This window comes from Mirounga angustirostris, unplaced genomic scaffold (assembly GCF_029215605.1).
Source record: "Mirounga angustirostris isolate CCGP_5_RB_7025 unplaced genomic scaffold, mMirAng1.0.hap1 SCAF_7, whole genome shotgun sequence".
NCBI classification, from domain to species: Eukaryota; Metazoa; Chordata; class Mammalia; order Carnivora; family Phocidae; genus Mirounga; species Mirounga angustirostris.
Window position 1 is genome coordinate 26,940,540 of NW_026991715.1, and position 19,629 is coordinate 26,960,168.

Consider the following 19,629-nt stretch of genomic DNA (forward strand, 5'->3'; position numbering starts at 1 on the left):
GGCTTCTATTTGTCCCTACCTACCATAATGGCTCTTATTTAATAGGGCAGAGAGTAAATATTAGGGTCTGGCCAACTGCTAAGCCTAGCTATCCCAGCTGTGCACTTAGGGACCGGGAATACACTTAGGGACCACTACAGTATGGATCTTTACATCCATTAGACCTGTTTGAATAAGAACTCCATTTACCACCTGGCTTTCATGAGCCTCCAATCTAACTGGGGGACCATGATGGTGTTTCCCAACCCCTGGGATCAAGGCTAGCTCATACTCTGAATCCAACAGCCCTTGAAAGGTCTAGGACTTTCCCTTTTCCCAGGCCAGAGTTGCTCTGGTAAAAGATCATTGCTATGGACTGAACTGTGTCTCCCCTAAATTCATACTGAAAGCCCTAACCCTCAACCATATTTGAAGATGGGGCCTTTGGGGACTAATTATGTTTAGATGAGATCATGAGAGTGGGGCCCTTATGATGGGATTAGTGCCTTTAGAAAAATACACACCAGGGAGCTTGTAAGAAGGTGGCCATCTACAAGCCGGGAAGAAGACTCTCATGAGAAACTGAATCTGCCAGCACCTTGATCTTGGACTTTCCAGCCTCCAGAACCATGGGCAATAAATTTCTGTTGTTTAAGTCTGCCAGTCTGTGGTATTTTGTTATGGCAGCTTGAGCAGACTAAGATAGCCACAGATTCCTTGTGGGAAGAGATTAGAGAAATAATTATCATATATACTTTTGGCAGTATAGGTGGTTTTTTCCTTAAAGAGACTTGGCTTCCTTTTCAATCAATAGGCTCTGAGCCTGTGAACTGGCCTAGATCTGTGAAATTAATGAGAAAATATTATTTCCCATTGTGGCAGCGTCCATCAGCCTTCTGCTTACTAGCTCTTATTTTGGAGGTGAGGTTGTTATACAAGTCAAGTAACATCTGGTCATCTGCCCATTTACTTAACTCCTAGGAACACCATAGTCGATTAGCCATCACCACATGGCTGCAACCAGCATAAGCATGCTGGTTGCTACTTCAGTCTTGTCATGACCTCCAGCCTGCCTCTGTTGATTGTGTCACCATCCAGCCTCTGCTATTCTAGAATCTTATCCTCACTGACACTAGGAATCCTCACCTGTGCATTTTGTATTGCCATAGAGAAGAGAGTGTCCTCAGGACTTGCCTTGGGAATGCAATCTGGTGATAGGTTCTCTGGTCTTGCATGATAAATACAATCTAACACTCTCCCCTCCCTGAGCCTTCTGACTCCTTTTGTACTCTGTTAAGAAAGTTTTGGCATCTCCAGCTTGGACAACATAACTGTGTCCAAGTTTCAAAGAGCCATCTCAGAAGCAAATGGATATGTTTTTCTGTATCCTTGCTTTGATGTTAAACCCAGCATTACAACAGAGTACTCCAAGGTTAATAAAGTCCCACATGTTACCCCTGTTCCCACCAAAACATAGGGCCTGTTTTTTTGGGTTTTTTTGTTTTTTCCCCCTAATGAGTATGCCATTTCCTTGTGGATCAGGGTCTGTATTTCCCCACCTAGGCTCTGCTGAGACTTCCCCCTAGTTGTTGGTCTGGAGGCAGTGGTGGGGGGTGGGCAGGGGAGGATCTTGAGGAAGATAAGCATCATCTTAGGAGCCCCTTGCCTCTAGAGGAGTCTTGAGGAGGGATTCCTATCAAGGAGAGGTTGCTCTCATTCAGGAAGGAGAAGAGAGCTGCTGCTGCTGCACTGAAAGTTTAGGGAATCCAGGAATTCAAAATTCTCACATTAATTTACCAAACGTTTCTGTTCCACCTTTCAGGATTCTATGCATTTCCTTTTAGGGCTATGACTTTGTCATAGAACACCTATCAGAGCCGTGCATGCAGCGGCGCCTGGGTGGCTCAGTTGGTTAAGCAACCAACTCTTGATTTCTGCTCAGGTCGTTATCTCAGGGTCATGAGATCCAGCGAACCCCACACCGGGCTCCTCATCTGGTGTGGAGCCTGCTTAAGATTCTCCCTCTCCCTTTCCCTCTGCCCCTCCCGCCCTCCTGGCTCATGAGCAGGTACACACTGACATGCTCTCAAGCTCTCTCTCTTAAAAAAAAAAAAGCTGTGCATGCAGCCTTTTTATGAAGCTGTCCTACTCTTTCAATTAAATCAGTTAAATCCTGGGTTTGATTTCCAGCACCATCTTCCCTGAGGCTGCAGGAAATGAGGGTCTCTTTAAGAGCTGCCATGGAGGTTTCCTGGCTTATATAGTGTGCCTTGAGTTTATAGATGGCTGACCCAGGCCTATCATTTTCTTTGTTGTTTTTTTTTTTTTAAGCTTTTATTTATTTATTTATTTATTTATTTGAGAGAGAGAGAGAGAAAATGCATGTGAGAGAGAGAGAGAGGGAGAGCAGGGGAAGGGGCAGAGAGAGAAGGAGAGAAAGAATCCTGAGGTCGTGATCCCACGACCCTGAGATTATGACCTGAGCTGAAGCCAAGAGTGGGTCACTTAACCAACTGAGCCACCCGGGCACCCTGGGCCTATCATTTTCTTTTTTCAAGGCTCTAAAGCATTAGCAAAAGCCTTTCAACTCCATGATCCTTATAATCACTATACATTCTATGTGCCATAATTGGGGTTTCTCGACTTTGGCACTATTTTGGGCCAGATAATTGTTGTTTGTTTTGAGGGACTGTCCTACATTTTAGGATGTTTAGCAGCATCTCTTGCCTCTACCTACTGGATCCCAGTAACACTTTTCCTTAGTTGTGATAAAAAAAAAGAAAGAAAGAAAGAAAAAAAGTATCTCGGGGCGCCTGGGTGGCTCAGTTGGTTAAGCGACTGCCTTCGGCTCAGGTCATGATCCTGGAGTCCCGGGATCGAGTCCCGCATCGGGCTCCCTGCTCGGCAGGGAGCCTGCTTCTCCCTCTGACCCTCCCCCCTCTCATGTTTTCTCTGTCTCTCTCATTCTCTCTGTCTCAGATAAATAAATAAAATCTTTAAAAAAAAAAAAAAAAAAAGAAAAGAAAAAAAGTATCTCTAGGGGCACCTGGGTGGCTCAGTCGGTTAAACGTCTGCCTTCAGCTCAGGTCATGATTTCAGGGTCCTGAAAATCCATAGGTCCATATAAAAATCCATGATCAACAATATCAGAATTTTAAGTAAAGATAGGATCGATATTATTAAGTTTTTCCTTTGGTTTTAGGATCCAATATATTTCAGCATAGCATAATCACGGACCCAGGTGCCAATAACCTGCTCAGTTACACAGTCTTTGCTGCCCTTACCTTCTCCCCTGTTCATTCTTCCTAGCCTCTCACTCCTTTTCCTGGGATCACTACTCAAAATTAGCTATCTCCACATAAGTTTTTCTCTCAGGCTTTGCTTTTCTATTGGTGGAAAAGGGAAAGATGAAAGTCAAGCTAAGTAAGACAATGACTACATAAAATATTGTTTAAAGGATACTTTTTTGGTAAGATTTATTTTTTTATTGGGGGGGGTTGGGGATGGGGAAGAGGCAGAGGGAGAGAGAATTCCAAAGCAAACTCCCCACTGAATGTGAAGCCCCCGGGGGTGGGGGTGTCCTAGTGCGATCCCACCACCCTGAGATCATGACCTGAGCTGAAATCAAGAGTTGTCTACGCAACCAACTGTGGCACCCAGGCGCCCCAAGGATACTTTTGAAAGTAAAGAGATGTGCTATTAATAATTTCACAGGACTAACAGGCATAAATCAGACCTGTCCTGGCACAGAAGGACATATGGTCTTATCACAGAAAAGGGAAGAGGTTCCAAGGGAGTGAGAAGCCAGCTTAAGAGGAGGGGTCAGACTGCAAACTACGAAAGAAAACCGAGGCAGAAATGTCCCTCAGCCTCTTAGCAGGGGCCTGGAGAAGGCAGTGGTGGGGGTACACAATCTCCTGTCAATCTCCTGTACACAAACACCTGTCAATCTCATCTGATTGCCTCATGAACTCCAGCACTCAGACCGCAGTCTCCAGCTAGCTCACGCAACAGCAGAGGGCCCTACGACTGGGCACTGAGCAGTCTGTGGTCCCTGCTCTGGTTTCCCCGCCAGATCTGGCCGAACTAGACCTTCTCCTCCTCCCTCCCCCAGTTCCCAGAGTGGGGGGGGGGGTGCCTTTTGCAACCCAGAGGCCTTCCAGTCCAAGAAGGCTCTGGCGGTCAGTCCCAGTAAAGAACCCTGGGGCATGATGAGAATGAAGGGATCCAAATCAGACCCTGGAAGTGGTGACAGGAGCGCCTCCATGACTGTGCTCTCACAAAGGGCCAGGCTCCGTGTGGAAGTCTTCTGTAGAGGCCGCAGCGGGATCCTGGGACGACCCGGTGGCCCCTGCCCCCCACCTCCCTTCGTCAGAGCCTATCACTGACGCAGCGTGACCTTGTTCATCCCCCCTCTTCTACAGGTGAGGCTCCGGGCTGCCCCGAAGACGCTTCCCGAGCGGCGCCGGCTGGTGACTGAGTCCAGCCCTCCTGGGACGGGTGGGCAGTGAGCGCCCTGGCGCCCGGTGCCAGCCACTCGCGTGTCAGCGCAGACGTCGCCCTGCCGTCACCCCTGCGCCCGCAGAGGCTTCCCCAGAGCACCGACTCCACGGACTCGCACGCCGGCGCTCCGCCCGGGGCCGCCTGAACTCGGACTCGGGATTGGGAGGGCCGGGGAGAGACCCCTGTCGCGGGCGAGGCCTGGGGCGGCGCTCTCCCCTGTGGGACCCAACACCGCGGCTTCCGGCTGGGAGCCCAGCGTTTGGAGTCGCGGGCGACGCGGAGTGCGCGGGAGCGGAGCTTTCCCTCCCGCGGGCGGGCGACACCGGGGCCGGGGAAGGCTCTGCCGCGGGGTCGCGGGGGCAGGGGGCGGAGCACGGGGCGGAGCCGGCCGGGAGCCGCATCCCGGCCGCGCGGCCGCCCTCCCCTCCTCCCTTCCCCGCCCCAGCCGGGATAGGGGTGCGGTCCCGAGGGCCTCCTGTGGCTTCCCCCTTTGCGACCCGCTCCCGGGAGCGTTCCAACGCCCACAGCCTGCTTTCCGGGAACGCTTACCCGGCCGTGCGCCCCAGTTTCGCGCAAGCTGCCTGGCCGCCGAGGACGTTCTGACGCCTTCGGGGAACGCCCTCGACCACGCGACTCTGGCCGGGTACCGCTCTCAGTCCCCGGTGTTGCAGCCGCCGAGCAGCGGTGAGTAGCATGCGGGACTACGACGAGGTGACCACGTTCCTGGGCGAGTGGGGGCCCTTCCAGCGCCTCATCTTCTTCCTGCTCAGCGCCAGCATCATCCCCAACGGCTTCAATGGAATGTCAGTCGTGTTCCTGGCCGCCACCCCGGAGCACCGCTGCCGGGTGCCGGACACGGCGAACCTGAGCGGCGCGTGGCGCAACCACAGTATCCCGCTGCGGCTGCAGGACGGCCGCGAGGTGCCTCACAGCTGCCGGCGCTACCGGCTCGCGGCGATCGCCAACTTCTCGGCGCTCGGGCTGGAGCCGGGGCGCGATGTGGACCTGGAGCAGCTGGAGCAGGAGGGCTGCGTGGACGGCTGGGAGTTCAGCCGGGACATCTACCTGTCCACCATCGTGACCGAGGTGGGTGTGGGAATGACCCTCCATCTGCTCCAGACCCCTCGAGGCGCCCTGGCGGTCCCTGGGTGAGCGTTCCGCGCCCCGCGTCAAACCCGAGCGGCCAGCAACTTGGGTTGCGCGTCTAACACGCGTGGGCCACCCAAGAGAGCAGGACTTCTGTGAGGCTTATTCGTGATGGGTTCTGCCTAGTATCGAGGGCATGGAGCAGGGACTGTTGTTAACAACTGTCTTTTCCTTTACGAGTTTCACAACACATGAAATTGTTTCCCAAGAGGCCCGTCCCAGGCTGCTCAGAGGAACAGTCTGAGTCAAGTTCCTGCCACCCGCCGGAGGAGGCGTGTGGGGATCTCTGCTGAGCCCAAGTGCAGACACAGGGAAGAGCCTTGCTGCCCCGTGGGCCATGGGCAGGTCTGACCTGTTCCCTGGCCACAGACTTCTGAAGCAGCAGGGGGTCTACTGCTCTGCCATCCACCTTTTCGTGAGGCTTGGGGTCCTGTCTTGAGGCTCCAATTTCTCTGAAAAGGAGCAGAAGGCCTCCTGATGCTGACTGGGTGCAGGGGACCATAGAAGCCATAGCCCTGGCCCCAATGTACTGATGAAGAGACCAACTCACACAGACCCCTTTGAGCATAGGATTCAGTGGTGGACAGGGGTTCCAGCTTATGCCATTAGCTCCTCAGGATCCTAAGTGGTTCAGTGGCAGATTTTCTAAGTTTCAGGAGTCAGGCTACACACATACTTCGTCCCCTATACTTCTTGCTTTGCATCTGGTAAGGGCCATGAGATGTTAGGTCCATCTGAGGAGGGTATACCTAGACTAGTTTTCTGCTGTAGGTTAGGCAGGTAGGATCTCCCAGCTTCTGGCCCATCCCCCACTCTATCTTCCTCCCAAGAAAAACCTGAGTGTGACCCCTGCTAGTCCTTAATTCTCTTCCCTCAGCGTGATGTGGCAATCATCAAAACCACGAGTGGCCTTGTGTTGGACACTAGGCTGTAGACATCTGAGGTTTGGGGCCTGCTCTCAAAGCTCAGATGCCCATGGGGCACACTGCCATGTTACAGAGAGGGCTAACATCAGCCCTGGTTACTAGTAGAGTTCTGGAGCCTGAATTCAAATTCTGGCTGGCTTGCTGTGTGACCTGGGACAATATATTACCCTCTCTGTAGGGATAACAGGGTGAGGAAATACTCCAAGAAGAAGTGATAAAATTTGACCTGAGTCTGGAAATATGAGTAGGCCTTGTCCAAGCAAAGAATATGGCAGATTCTGTGGATGGAAATCCCATAGATCCAGGTAGCTGGTGTTCAGGGAATGGCAGGTGTGGCTAGAAATGCCTACAAAGATCATTTCACAGTGGGCATTGTAGGAATGTTGAGGAATTGACTTCATTCTGAGGACAGTGAGGAAATAAGGAAATAATAAAGGTTATAAGCAAGGGGTAACATGGCCATATTTGGCAGAGGCTTACTCTAGCTGCTGTGAAAAGCAAGACCAGTGAGGAATCCACAGGAGTTTCCTTGGCAAGAGCCTGGTGGCCAGCTAGGGGTGGTGAGTGGTCAGCCCGTGAAGAGTGGTCTCAGCCTGTGGACCACCTCTGGATCCCCCCAGCATTGGCACCACACCTTCCTTGGGCACTGAGTTGACTGTGATTCTCTGGCATTGATCCCTTAGCTGGGGCTCCTGGTGTGTGCCCATCCCTTGCCCATAGCCTGTTCCTGGGGCATCTAATAGTGGGGATCAGTTCCCTCCAACTCAGTTCCTGGAAGTATCATCAGAGCTTGAACTGGAGCTGGCCCCAGTAGGCACAGTGACCCCCGACAACTGGTTTGACCTGTCTCTTTTCCCTTCCTTGCTGGTGTCATTCACCTCAGGGTGAAGAGTGGGTAGCTGTTGGCCTCCAAGGCCATACCTCCCCCTGTTGTGCCCTGCTCATAGCATCCTGTGGGCACCTCTGGGGACTCACATCATCACATGCTCACACTCATGCAAAAGGGTTTGCTTTTTTCAGCAGCCTTTCCTTTCCTTGCTTCTTTTTTGGGTTGTGGAGTAAAGTAAGACAAATGGGTGCTGGTGTTGGGAGGAAGGAGGAGAGAAGCACAAGGGTGAGTAGGGGGAGGTGGCTCTCCCCAAAGAGATGGTGGCCCAAGGAGAAGTTCTGGAGTCAGCCTGGAGGGCGAGTTCTGACCCCACCCCCAGCCACTTGGCTCACTTCAGCAGGTTACATCACTGCTCAAAGCCTCAGTTTCCTTAACTGTAAGTGGGGATACAAGTGTATGAAAACAGGCTCAACATTACTAATCATTAAGAAAATGTAAATCAAAACCACAATGAGATATCACCTCATATCCATTAGGATGACTGCTATAAGAAAAATACAGAAAATAACAAGTGTTGGCAAGGAGGTGGAGAAATGGGAATCCCTCTGTGCACTGTTAGTAGGAATGTAAAAAGGTGGAGCCACTGTGAAAAACAGTATGGCAGTTCCTTAAAAAATTAAAAATAGAATTGCCATTGAATCCAGCAATATCACTTATGGGCATAGATACACAAGAATTGAAAGCAGGGTCTCAAAGAAATATTTGTACACTTATGTTCATAGCAACATCATACACAACAGCCAAAAGGTAAAAGCATCCCAAATGTCCATCAATGGATTAATGGATAAAGAAAGTGTGACATATAGATACAATGGAATATTATTCAGCCTTAAAAAGGAAGGAAATTCTGACACATGCTACAATACAGATGAACTTTGAGGACATTATGCTAAGTGAAATAAGCCAGTCACAAAAAGATAGAAAAAATGTGTGATTTTGCTTGTACGAGATATGAAGAGTACTCAAACTCATAGAAACAGAAAGAAGTAGTTAGGAGGCGCTAGGGCGGGGGAGGAATGGGGAGTTATTGGTAAACGGGTATAGAGTTTAGTTTTGCAAGATGGAAAGAGTTCTGGAGATTGTATAACAATATGAATATATTTAACTCTACTGAACTGTATACTTAAAAACCATTAAGATGATAAATTTTATGTTATGGGGGTTTTTTGTTTTTGTTTTTACAATTTTTTAAAAATGAGGATCATAAGAGTGCACAGCTTCTCTGAGTTGTTGGGAGGACTCATGAACATCATCGGCTGGTGGGCGAGGAGAGGTAGGGCAGGACCTCATCACCTCTGGCTCTACACATGGGCATCATGGGAGCTGTGCCAAGGTCCAAGTTACAGCCAGTATAATAGGTGATGAGACTTGCTGGAGGCTGAGTTCCTTTCCCCCTGGGGAAGTTCCAGGACCCACAGAATAAGACATAGGTCCAACCCCACACTGATTTGGCCAGTGTCCATGGGAGAAATGGTCCCAGTTCAACCATACGGTCAAGCCCAAGGGCCCTGAACAGGTTCTCTGCGTCCCACCTGGCATGATACAAGTAGAGGGACTGTTATCAAATTGTTTCTGCCTTACACCTCTGTGCAGGATCTCCCAGTGGGCATACTCTCTGGGATAGCTGAACCAACACCTGACTCCCACAAGGATGGCAAGGTCAGCCAGGAACCCAAGGATGGCATGTCCTGCTATGGAAATGCCTTTCATAGAATGCTGGGAGGCAGGAATCTGGTGTTTGAGCTGGGACTTGCTTGAGTACATCTATCTGTCTGTGTATATGTGCTTAAGGTAGTTTCCTTCCTCAGGGGTTGTTTGTGAAGTCCCATTTACTATTCTTGGGTACTCATTAAGAATTACATTTTAAAAAACTTCATTTTGAATTAATTTTTGACTTAGAGAAAAGTGGTGAAATAGTACAGAGAATTCACATATACCTTTCAACCAGCTTCCCTTAGTGTTAATAATTTACATAACCATAATTCATGTATCAAAACCAGGAAATTAATGTTGGTTGCACTACAATTAACTAAACTACAGACAGTATTTGAATTTCGCTGGTTTTTCTAGGAATATTCTTTTTCTGTGTTTGGATCCAATGCAGAAGCCTACATTGTATTTAGTTGGCATGTCTCCTTAGTCTCCTCCAATCTGTGACAGTGCCCCAGTCTTGCCTTATCTTTCATGACCTTGACACTTTTTATGAGTCTATCAGTTATTTGTTTTTTGTTTTTAAAGATTTTATTTATTTATTTGACAGAGAGAGACACAGCAAGAGAGGGAATACAAGCAGGGTGAGTGGGAGAGGGAGAAGCAGGCTTCCAGCTGAGCAGGGAGCCCGATGCCTATGTGGGACTCAATCCCAGGACCCTGGGATCATGACCTGAGCCGAAGGCAGACGCTTAATGACTAAGCCACCCAGGTGCCCCAAGTCTATCAGTTATTTGGATGAATGTCCCTTGGTTTGGATTTGTGTGATTTCTCTCATGATAAGATTGAGTTCGTGTACTTTTTGGTCAGAATATCATAGAAGCAATATGTCCTCAGAGTATCATACCAGTGGGTATATGATGTCAATACAGCTTCTTGTTGTTGTTGTTTTTTAAGATTTTATTTATTTATTTGACAGAGGGAGACACAGTGAGAGAGGGAAACACAAGCAGGGGGAGTGGGAGAGGGAGAAGCAGGCTCCCTGCTAAGCAGGGAGCCCGATGTGGGGCTCGATCCCAGGACCTTGGGATCATGACCTGAGCCAAAGGCAGACACTTAACCCACAGAGCCACCCAGGCATCCCTAGATACTGCTTGTTAATGGCAATGTTAACCTTGATCAGTTGGTTAAGTTGGTGTCAGCTGGGTTTCTCCACCCTGGAGTCACTATTTTCCCCATTAATAATTGATAAATATCTTGGGGGAGAGACTTTGAGACTCTACAGATATCCCGTTTATCCTCAAACATTTACCCACTGATCTTGGCATCCATCTGAGGACCGTCATAGAAACAAGTATTACTGTGGTGTTTGCCTAGTGATGATCTTGTGTCTCCCACATTCCTTCCACATTACTTCCAATTTATTAATTGGAATTCTTCTCTGCATAAGAGCTTCCCCCTCACTCCCACATATTTATTTATGCAATTATTACTTTATTTAAGTACTTTATATTATACTAGCAATACTTATGCAATATATTACTTTATATGCATACTTACTTGATTCCACGAGTTACCATCTAATACTATCCTTATTTATTTTGTTGCTCCAGCTGGTTCAGTTTGACCCAAGTTATTTTTCACTTCAAGGATAGAGACAGTAAAAATCCAGGGAAAGGTCCTTCAATTTTCCCTTGCAAGGTGGAGTGCCAGACACCTCTTAGCTATGTTATCTGCAGCCTGCCAGCACAGGAACGGGAACGGGGACTGGTGAGATCTGGCCCCACGGATTGGGACTGAAAATTCTGTTGAGGAAAGAAGGGACCCCAAGCATCCCCAGACATATCTGTCTGATATGGAGTCCTTGTTGCTGAGACTGACTGTAGTGGCGAGACCAGTCTTAAGGAGCATGGCTCTCCATACAGCCCTTTGGCGCCATAGACCCCAAAGAGAAAGAGACTACATGCAAGAAAACGCAAAGGCCTCCTGCCCTAAGGCTGAAGGAACAGAGAGGGCAGCAAATGTCCTGCCTAGATTTATCAGAAGGGCTGCAGGGCAAGCAGTAGGGGTGAGCCTAGCTCATGGCCAGGATGTAAGCATGGGCTCTCCTTCCCCTCAAACATGCCCACTTTTCTCTTGGAACATCATTAGGTAGACTTGACCCCCTTCAGTCCATAGGCTGGGCAAACGAGGCGGTCACTTCTGAGTTGAGTACCGCTTCTCCTAGGCCCCATGCTCCAGAGACCCTGTGAGAGCCTTTTTGTTAAGGACCAGCTTTCTGTGGCAGGCTCCCAGTGGCCCGAGGCAGGCATGTTGCTTCATCGTATGGGCTTCTGTCCTCTCCTGCAGTTGCCTGCATTCTTTAGAAACCCATGGGTGGAGCTGCTGGTGGGTATGCCCTTGAACATAATACAGCCTCCAGCAAAGGGTCTGAACCTCTAGAGGCACTAGCCTTGTGCCGTCTTTCCTGGGACCTGGGGTCAGGGCATGGACAGAGCAGGACACACTGATTCTCCACCCGTAGCCCAAAGGTATGAGGTAGGAACATGGGGGCCTCCTCCTCTGTTATCAGGGCACCTATGGGAGGCATTGGGAGTAGGAAAGGAGGGATGATGAGACAGACTAAGGCTGGTATCTAGTTGGTCACCACATGGGACTACATATGGCAGCTCCCAGAGATGTGACTCCTCTGAGGCCTGGGTGGGCTCTGGAAAGGTAAAAACTTTGAGCAATAGGCAGGCTTAGGCTGTGTTGTTTCTATCAGGCCTACAAGCTACCAGGGAATACTGCTGGCTAGCATGGGGACTGGCAACTCAGCTGTCAGCACAGCCTGAATATTAACCAAGTTTATGTTCAGACTAGCTCTCTGTCAGATTCCAAAGGGGAGAAGGTGTCAGACCTCCGCCTCCAGCCAACACCAGTGAGATTTTCAGAAAGGTCTTTCCAGAAAACAAATAAAGAAAACCCAAGGGTTTTCCCTAGCTCTGGTTTGAATGCACTTCCCTGTTTGTTTGTCATCTGCATCGCCCCAAACTGTTTGCCTGTTGCCTCTCAGCTGTGTTCCTCAGACAAAGGCTTCCAGGATCTGGGTGTGCTTTTGTCTGGAGGCTGCTTCACCCACATCTCCTGCCAAGTTTCTGGATAAACAGCCTTTGTCCACCCCTCCTGGTAGGCAGCAGAACCCTCACACAGAGTCCAAGAGGTAGGATGGCATATTGACAAAGACAAAGTTTTGGCAGGGTGGGTCAGAGGAGCTGCAGGTGCCTCAGGCCTATGCATGGACAGTAATTTATGGCCAGCTAAATTCAGTTTATGTTCAAGGCCAACGCAGGGCTGCCGTGTTATCTGAGATCCTGGTCTAGTTTTAAGCATGCCTCTGGAGCCCAAAAGAAAAGCAAGGATCCCCATTTGGAGTATAGTGACGGTGAAGAGAGAATGGAGGCTCTTGGGAAAGGCTAGGTTGAGCCACACACCCTGGCAATGGGCACAGATCGCCCAAGCCTGCCGGCTTTTGCTGCGTATTTGCAGGACTGGAGGGCAGATTCACAGCGGCACTTTCCAGAGCTTCCCCTCCATGTTGAGGGGGCTGACATAGACCCCATGCCATTTACTTATGTTCCCAGAGTGGAGCTAGTAGACCTGTGGTGGATCCAGTGCTGGGATGCAAGGGGGAGAGCCCGGTCTCTGAGTAGCCCCTTCTCCTTCCCTCAGGTCCCTCCAGTCCCATCCTCACCATCCCACTCAAACCCCTTGGGTCTTTTACTTTGGTTCAGCCTCCAGTGACCACAGAGCTCTCCACCAAGGCCTCCCCACCTATGGTTGCTTTCTCTTTACCTCCAATCTGAGAAGAAAGGATACTGAAAACATTTTAAGGTTTAGCCCCCCTCGATCCTGTGAGCTCTGAGCTGTAGAGGCTTGATTCCTGGTGAGTATATCCAAGAGATTGAGGAGTCCCATCCTCTACTCGGCCCCTACTCATACAGTGGCAGCTCGACTCCAGATGCCACAGGCTGAGAATACTGGGGCTCTGGTTCTGGTTGTCCCAGATTGTTTGTAAGGTAGATGTTCCATCCAGGAGAGGCAAGCCGAAAAGACAGAGGTTACCACCCTCACCCAGTATCCAATTCATAAAGCAGGGTGTCACTCTGAGGGCTGCTTTACCTGCCACCAGCTGTGGGGCAAGGGCTCAGAGATTTTTGTCCAGGGGGATGGGAAGTCCATAAAAACAGAGAGCTCTGAAGCTGTCCCCACAGGAAATAACTTCATTTGAAAGAAGTTGAAGAAGAAAAACACTAATCTGTACGACTCAGAAACTCAATGAATTTCAAGTAGAAGAAACAAAAAGAGTTCCGCGCACAGACACATTATGGTAAAACTGCTGAGAGCCAGAGACAAAAGGAAAGTTTTGAAAGCAGCAAAAAAGTATGACTTGTCACGTACAAGGGAACTCTAATAAGTTTTACATCTGACTTCTCATCGGAAACAATGGAGGCCAGAAGGCAGTGGAATAACGTATTCAAAATGCTGAAAGATAAAAAGATGTCAACCAAGAATCTTATTCCTAGCAAAATTATCTTTCGAAAATGAAGTAAAGACATTCCCAGATACAAAAACAAACAAACAAAAAATGTGGGGAGAAATTTGGGTAGCCGTGCTGCATTACAAGAAATACTTAAAGAAGTTCTTCGGGAGTTAAATTTTTTTTTTAAATGCATGACTTAAGCTCTGAGAACTAGAAAACATCTTTGAAAGAAATTAAAGGAGACCCAAATAAGTGGAAAGACATGTCATGTTCTGTTCATGAAGCAGAAGGCATAATATTGTTAAGATGACAGCACTCCTCAAATTGATCTGTAGATTCAACACAAAAGGAGTTCAGCATCATTAGTCATTAGGGAAATGAAAATTTAAACCACCGTGAGACACTCCTTAACACCCGCTGGATGGTTAAAATTAAAATGACATACAATAACAACGATGGGTAGGAACATGGGGAATTGAAACCCTCACTCGGTACTGCTGGGATTACAAAACTGTGCAGCCACTTTAGAAAACAGGACATTTCTCGAAACTTAGCAGTTCCACTCCTATGGATATACCAAAGAAAAATGAAAACATACATCCATGCAAAATCTGGTACACAAAAGTTCATAGCATCATTATGCATAAGAGCTGAAAAGTAGAAACAACCCCATTGTCTAGCAACTGATGACTGGCAAAGTACGATGTGGTCTACCCATACAATGATATATTATTCAACTGTAAAAATCAGGGAAGTAGTGATACATGCTAAAACCAGATGAATGAACCTTGGAAACATTATGCTAAGTGAAAGAAGCCAATCACAAAATACTACATATTGTATATGTTCCCTTCTATTAAATGTCCAGAATAGGCAAATCCTTAGAGACGGCAAGTATATTAGTGGTTGCCAGGGGCTGGGGGAAAAGAGTGGGAAGGAACTGCTCATACGTATGGGGTTTATTTCAGAGGTGCTGAAAATGTTCTAAAATCAGTGCTGATGGTTGCACAACTCTTTGAATATACTGAAAACTACTGAATTGTACACATTACAAGAGTGAATTTTAAGGCATGTAAATTGTATTTCAACGAAGCTATTATAAACAAAAAGAATAAAAATGCCAGCTTCCCCCTCCCCACTCATCCCCCTGCCTGCCCTACCACCACAGTGGCCAGGCAATGTCTTGCTTGGTCACAACAAAGTTACGAAAAAGAAATTGGAGTGGATGTGTGTTCTATTATTAACTACTCCCTAGTGTTCCCCTGGAAAGAAAAAAAAGTGTAAGAGACACAATAGAAACTTATTTTTCATTCTTAAATAGACTATCGCTAACTTTTCCTTCACAGTCATCTCTGAGATTGATATTTATTTATAAAAGGAGTTTACACTTTGTGTCAAAAGCTTTTTCAGTTTTTTTGTCTTTGACCAGGAAGTTCTTATTTCTAAGAATTGCTGTTGCCTGGTCAGGTTTAAGTGTAACCTGCTTCCCTTACTTATTCATGCTGTTTGTTCTAAGTCATGGTTTTGCTATGAGGACAAAGGCATGAACTCCGTGGAAAGGGGACTACCATTTCATGAGGCCTGAAATGTGTTAGATGCTGTGTCAAACACTCCACTTATATTTCCTGTCCTGTGCTCACAAACCCAGGAGGGGTTTTTTTTTTAAAGATTTTATTTATTTATTTGACAGAGAGAGCGCACAAGCAGGGGGAGCGGCAGGCAGAGGGAGAGGGAGAAGCAGGCTCCCCGTGGAGCAGGGAGCCCGAAGCAGGGCTCGATCCCAGGACCCCCGGATCATGACCTGAGCCACCAAGCCACCCAGGCGCCCCACCCAGGAAGGGGTCTTATTGTCCCATCTTTGAAGATGAAAAAGGAGGCCGATTCGGGTGGATGAGTGCCTAAAGTCACACGGCCAGAAAGTGGCAGAGCCCAAAAGAACCTCTGTTCTTTATTCAACAACAGGCTGCCTTCTGGAGGTCTCAGTTCTACGGAGATCAAGGGATGATCTTATCGTTATGGTCCTTCAATGGCTTTGGTAAAGGCTAAAACTGCTAGACTGGCTACTTGGAGAGTTCAAGGTTGAGGGTGATTTTCAAAGGACAGTATGTGATACCTCACATTTCCCAAACTCATTTTCCATTACACCTAATCGTTCAGCATTCAGCGCTCCTGCATCAACAATTTGTGAAAAATCCACCACGCGCTTAGCCTTGTGCAAGCATTAGTTATCTAAAATGAGTTCAGGTTTTAGAATTCTGTCCATGTGGAGGAGGATGAGGAGGGGGTGCCTCTTTTCCTCTCTAGCCAGAGAGCAAGGGCACAGTGGCCTAGAACAGAGCCCGCCCCGCCCAGGACAGCTGGGCTCATGCATGCACATATGCACACCTGATCTGTCCTGTAAAGTATGCTTGACCTTGAGCTTTGTAGAGGTAGCAACCATGTCTGTTTTGTGCCCCACACAGAGTCTGGCCCAGAGCAGGTGCTCAATGACGGTTGAATAAATAAGCATTCCTTTTACCAATCCACTAGAACTTGGGCTGGTTGCTTCATTTCCTCCTTTGTAAAATAGGGATAAAGAGAGTACCCATTTCACGTGGCGACCTTGAGATCCCATGAGATAATACAAGGCACACAGTGAGCACCCAACATTCTGTAGTTATCATTTCTGTTATTACTGCTAAGTGGCATGAGATGCATTCTCTTCTGTGCTGAGGGTGACCTCCCCATCTTCTATTACCTTGTGACCTGGGTTTTTGTTTCTTAAAGCAAAGCCGAAGGCCAGATGGCCCTTGTGCAATTTTTGTTGCACAAAGAGCTCACTCTGCTGTGTTATGGAATGTCAGTCTAAGACCCTGAGGATAAGACAGACACAGTAACCCTGGAAAGGCATATCCAGTGCTCCCACCCTGCACAGCTTGGGGCCAGTTAGTTCCCACAATCCACTCTCCCAGTGTGTGTGTGGGGGTGGGGCAGGGCGGATGAGGTTTTAGAAATGTTAGCACTTGACCTGAAAACACAGCTGCAGAGCAATACCAGCCAGCTCCTCACCAGACTGTCCACCATAAGCCTCTGAGCAGGCCACATGCACGGATGTTTGTGTGTACATGTGTGTATGCGTATGTGCAGAGACCCAAGGGACACTTCTGTCTTATAGAAAAGACTGTCTTCTACCGGGTCTACAATGTCATTGTGAGCCACAGGGAGTTCTCTGGGCTCCGGCTAGTGGGGCCCCAAGACACACCCCTCACATCCCAAGGGGCAGGTCACAGGTGGGGCCTGGCCTTCACTAGAATAACCCCATGGAGGAAAGGGCCCTTCTTCAGGCTGGCAGCTGATTTATCAGACTCCAGCCCCATGAATTACAGCTGGAATTTTGTCTGCCAATCCTGTGTCCTATTCCTAGGTCCTTTGCAGCTTTCCAACAAGATTCTTTGGGCACAGTAATTCCTCAAGAGAGGGCCCAACCTTGGAACCAGCCATAGGTAGCCATGACGTCAGCTGCCTTCCCTTGTTGGGTATGAGCAGAATTTCCAAAACCGGACAGCACCCTACATGGGCCTGGGATAGGTGACTTCACATGGCTATCTCTGTGCCACATGATGCTGATAGGGGCCTTCTGGGGCCCACTTCAGGGAGGAAGAGGGACATAGAGCCATGGCTGCATAGGCTCCAGCAGGGGAGCGATGGGGAGCTGGCCCACACCTCATCCTTCCCAGCATCCCGCTTCAGAACTTGCCCTGCTCCATTCTCCAAAGACACCATGCTCGAGCCACTACAGGGCCATCTTTATGGGAATGCAAACTGTGCAGTCACACAGGCCCTCACACTTGGTTGTAATGCTCTGCTATTGATGTCCTGAAATTCTTCATAATTTTTGAACGAGGGGTCTTGCATTTTCACATTGCACTGGGCCTGCAAATTAAGTAGCCAGTCCTGCTCACTACCCTTGCCATGTAATCCCTGCCTCCACATCTGACAGTCTTCCTCTTTACTTTCTGTCTTTAAGTCTTATTTATCCTACCCTAAGGCAAAATCCTGACAGAAAAAATACTCAAAAAACCACAAAGGAAAACACATTCTCTTTGAAAGAGCTTTTCTGCTTGACTGCAGATAGAATGGTGATAGTGGATAACGGACACATAGATACCCCTACCACGTGTGAGATTTTCTCAGCTCTGTCCAGTGCTAAAGGCTATGGAAAAGGTTTCTCACCCCTAGTCCTAGCATCTTCCTTGTAGCAGATGGTATTTAATAAGCTCATTTGTCTGACTTTTAGAGTTCTTGCCCAAAGCATAACATGGGTAAAGATTGAGTTCTGAGGCCTGAGTTAGTACCTAGCAAGGCTATGTACTTGCTATGACTTCAGACAAACACTAGTCTCAGAGCCTCAGTTTACTCTTTTTTTTTAAAGATTTATTTATGTATTTGAGAGAGAGAGAACATGAGCACGGGGGGAGGGGCAGAGGGAGAGGGAGAGAGAATCCCAAGCAGACTCCATGCCCAGCACAGAGCCCAACGCAGGGCTCCAGTCCCACAACCCTGAGATCATGACCTGAGCCAAAACCAAGAATCCAATGCTCAATCAGCTGAGCCGCCCAAGTGCCTGAGCCTCAGTTTACTCATACAAAACAGGCAAAACAACATGTTATGAGGCTTTGGAGTCTCAGTTGCTAATCTCTGTGTGCTGGGGCAGATTCCAAGCTCTTTTCTGACACTTTGGCCAGTGATTTTTGGAAGTGGGTGTGGCCATTAGTTCAGGTGCATGTCCTTCTGACCCACGTGCGGCAGGGCACATGAATCCGGGCATACAGTTGGAGGGTTTGTGCCCTTTCCCCCGAAGGCCATTCAGGAACCCCAGCTGAAGCAACCGTACTCCGGGCATGGTCTCAGATGCATCCTGATTGTGTCTGAGGAGCAGAGAGCCGAGTTCCTGGCCGGCTTCGTTTTTCCCCTGCAGAGCTGTGCTTCAGCATTCTGCCTGTAGCCAGCATTGTGGGTGTCAGGAGAGACGGCCTCATGAATCTTGTTATTGTCTTTCAGACGGGGGTGTTCTCAAGGACATTATCCTCAACATCATGGCGTGACCCCTTTGTGGAAGGAAGTATGCAGGAGAGACTTCTCTCAGGTCCGCGTACTTAGAAAAACTAGCTTCTGCAGAACAGTTTAACACTTTGCATAAAACAGGGATGGTGCAAGCTGAGCCGCTGGAAACCTGGGAGCCTGGCAAGCAGGCAGGCCCCTGGGCAGGACGACTGGCTGTCAGTTTTACCCTTGGCTCGCTTATTTTGCAATCCCTCCTCCCCAGTGCTGTTTGCCCTCATTCCTTAGCATTTTGTTTTATACTCTTCTCTGGTCTGTGTCCTTACAAACACCTCTCTCTGCGAGAGAGTGAGGTGTGATATGAACATGCGAATTCATTTTTAAATCTATTTCAGGGAAGTTGTGAGGATTAAGGACTGAATTGCTTCATAAATGTTACAGAAGCAGCACCACTGCTCAGTGCAGGTGGGACTGGGCAGAAGACGGGGGCTTTTTCCTCTAGACTGGATCATCTCGCTACACACAGCGATCTCCTGATCCGCAGCCCCCAGAATACTTATTGGTACCTGTATATATATAAAATACATACCTGCATATATTATATATATATATATAATGAAAGCTCACTGAACACACTTTGAAATGTTTGCAACCTCCTTTCAGATTTTGCTGACTTGACTTAATTGAAGAGCTGAGAACTGAAGTTCTTGCTGAAGCCCGCATTTTATGGATCCACCAGCAGGGACTTGTTAGGGCCACCACAACCCACAGGCCTTGGGAGACAGGAGGAACCACCCTTCTAGGAAGGCTGGGTGGGAAGGAGTGTGGAGGGAGATAAAGAGCGCTGGAGAGGTCTAGATACCCCACCCCCGCCACACAGTGGGCCCTGAATTCAGGTCCCAGGCTTGGCCTACGGTGTGAATAGAGCAGGGAGAAGAGGTTTTTCTGGAGGTGTCTGCTCAGAAGATATCATC

At 48.4% G+C, this 19,629-nt stretch overlaps 1 protein-coding gene across 4 annotated transcripts in view; it reads left to right on the plus strand.

Annotated features, from left to right (window-relative positions):
• The first annotated feature begins 4,582 nt into the window (after nucleotides 1-4,582).
• Nucleotides 4,583-19,629, plus strand: part of SLC22A4 (solute carrier family 22 member 4) — a 41,279-nt gene continuing 26,232 nt past the window's right edge. For 2 of the 4 annotated variants that reach the window (XM_064595880.1, XM_064595882.1), the window contains exons 1-2: nucleotides 4,591-5,630; nucleotides 18,656-18,740. In XM_064595880.1, the coding sequence (XP_064451950.1) occupies nucleotides 5,176-5,630; nucleotides 18,656-18,740 (540 nt within the window). In that variant the 5' untranslated portion in view covers nucleotides 4,591-5,175. Of the gene's footprint in view, nucleotides 5,631-18,655; nucleotides 18,741-19,629 lie in introns of all 4 variants that reach the window. The other 2 variants (XM_064595881.1, XM_045892350.3) reach the window with 2 other exon arrangements.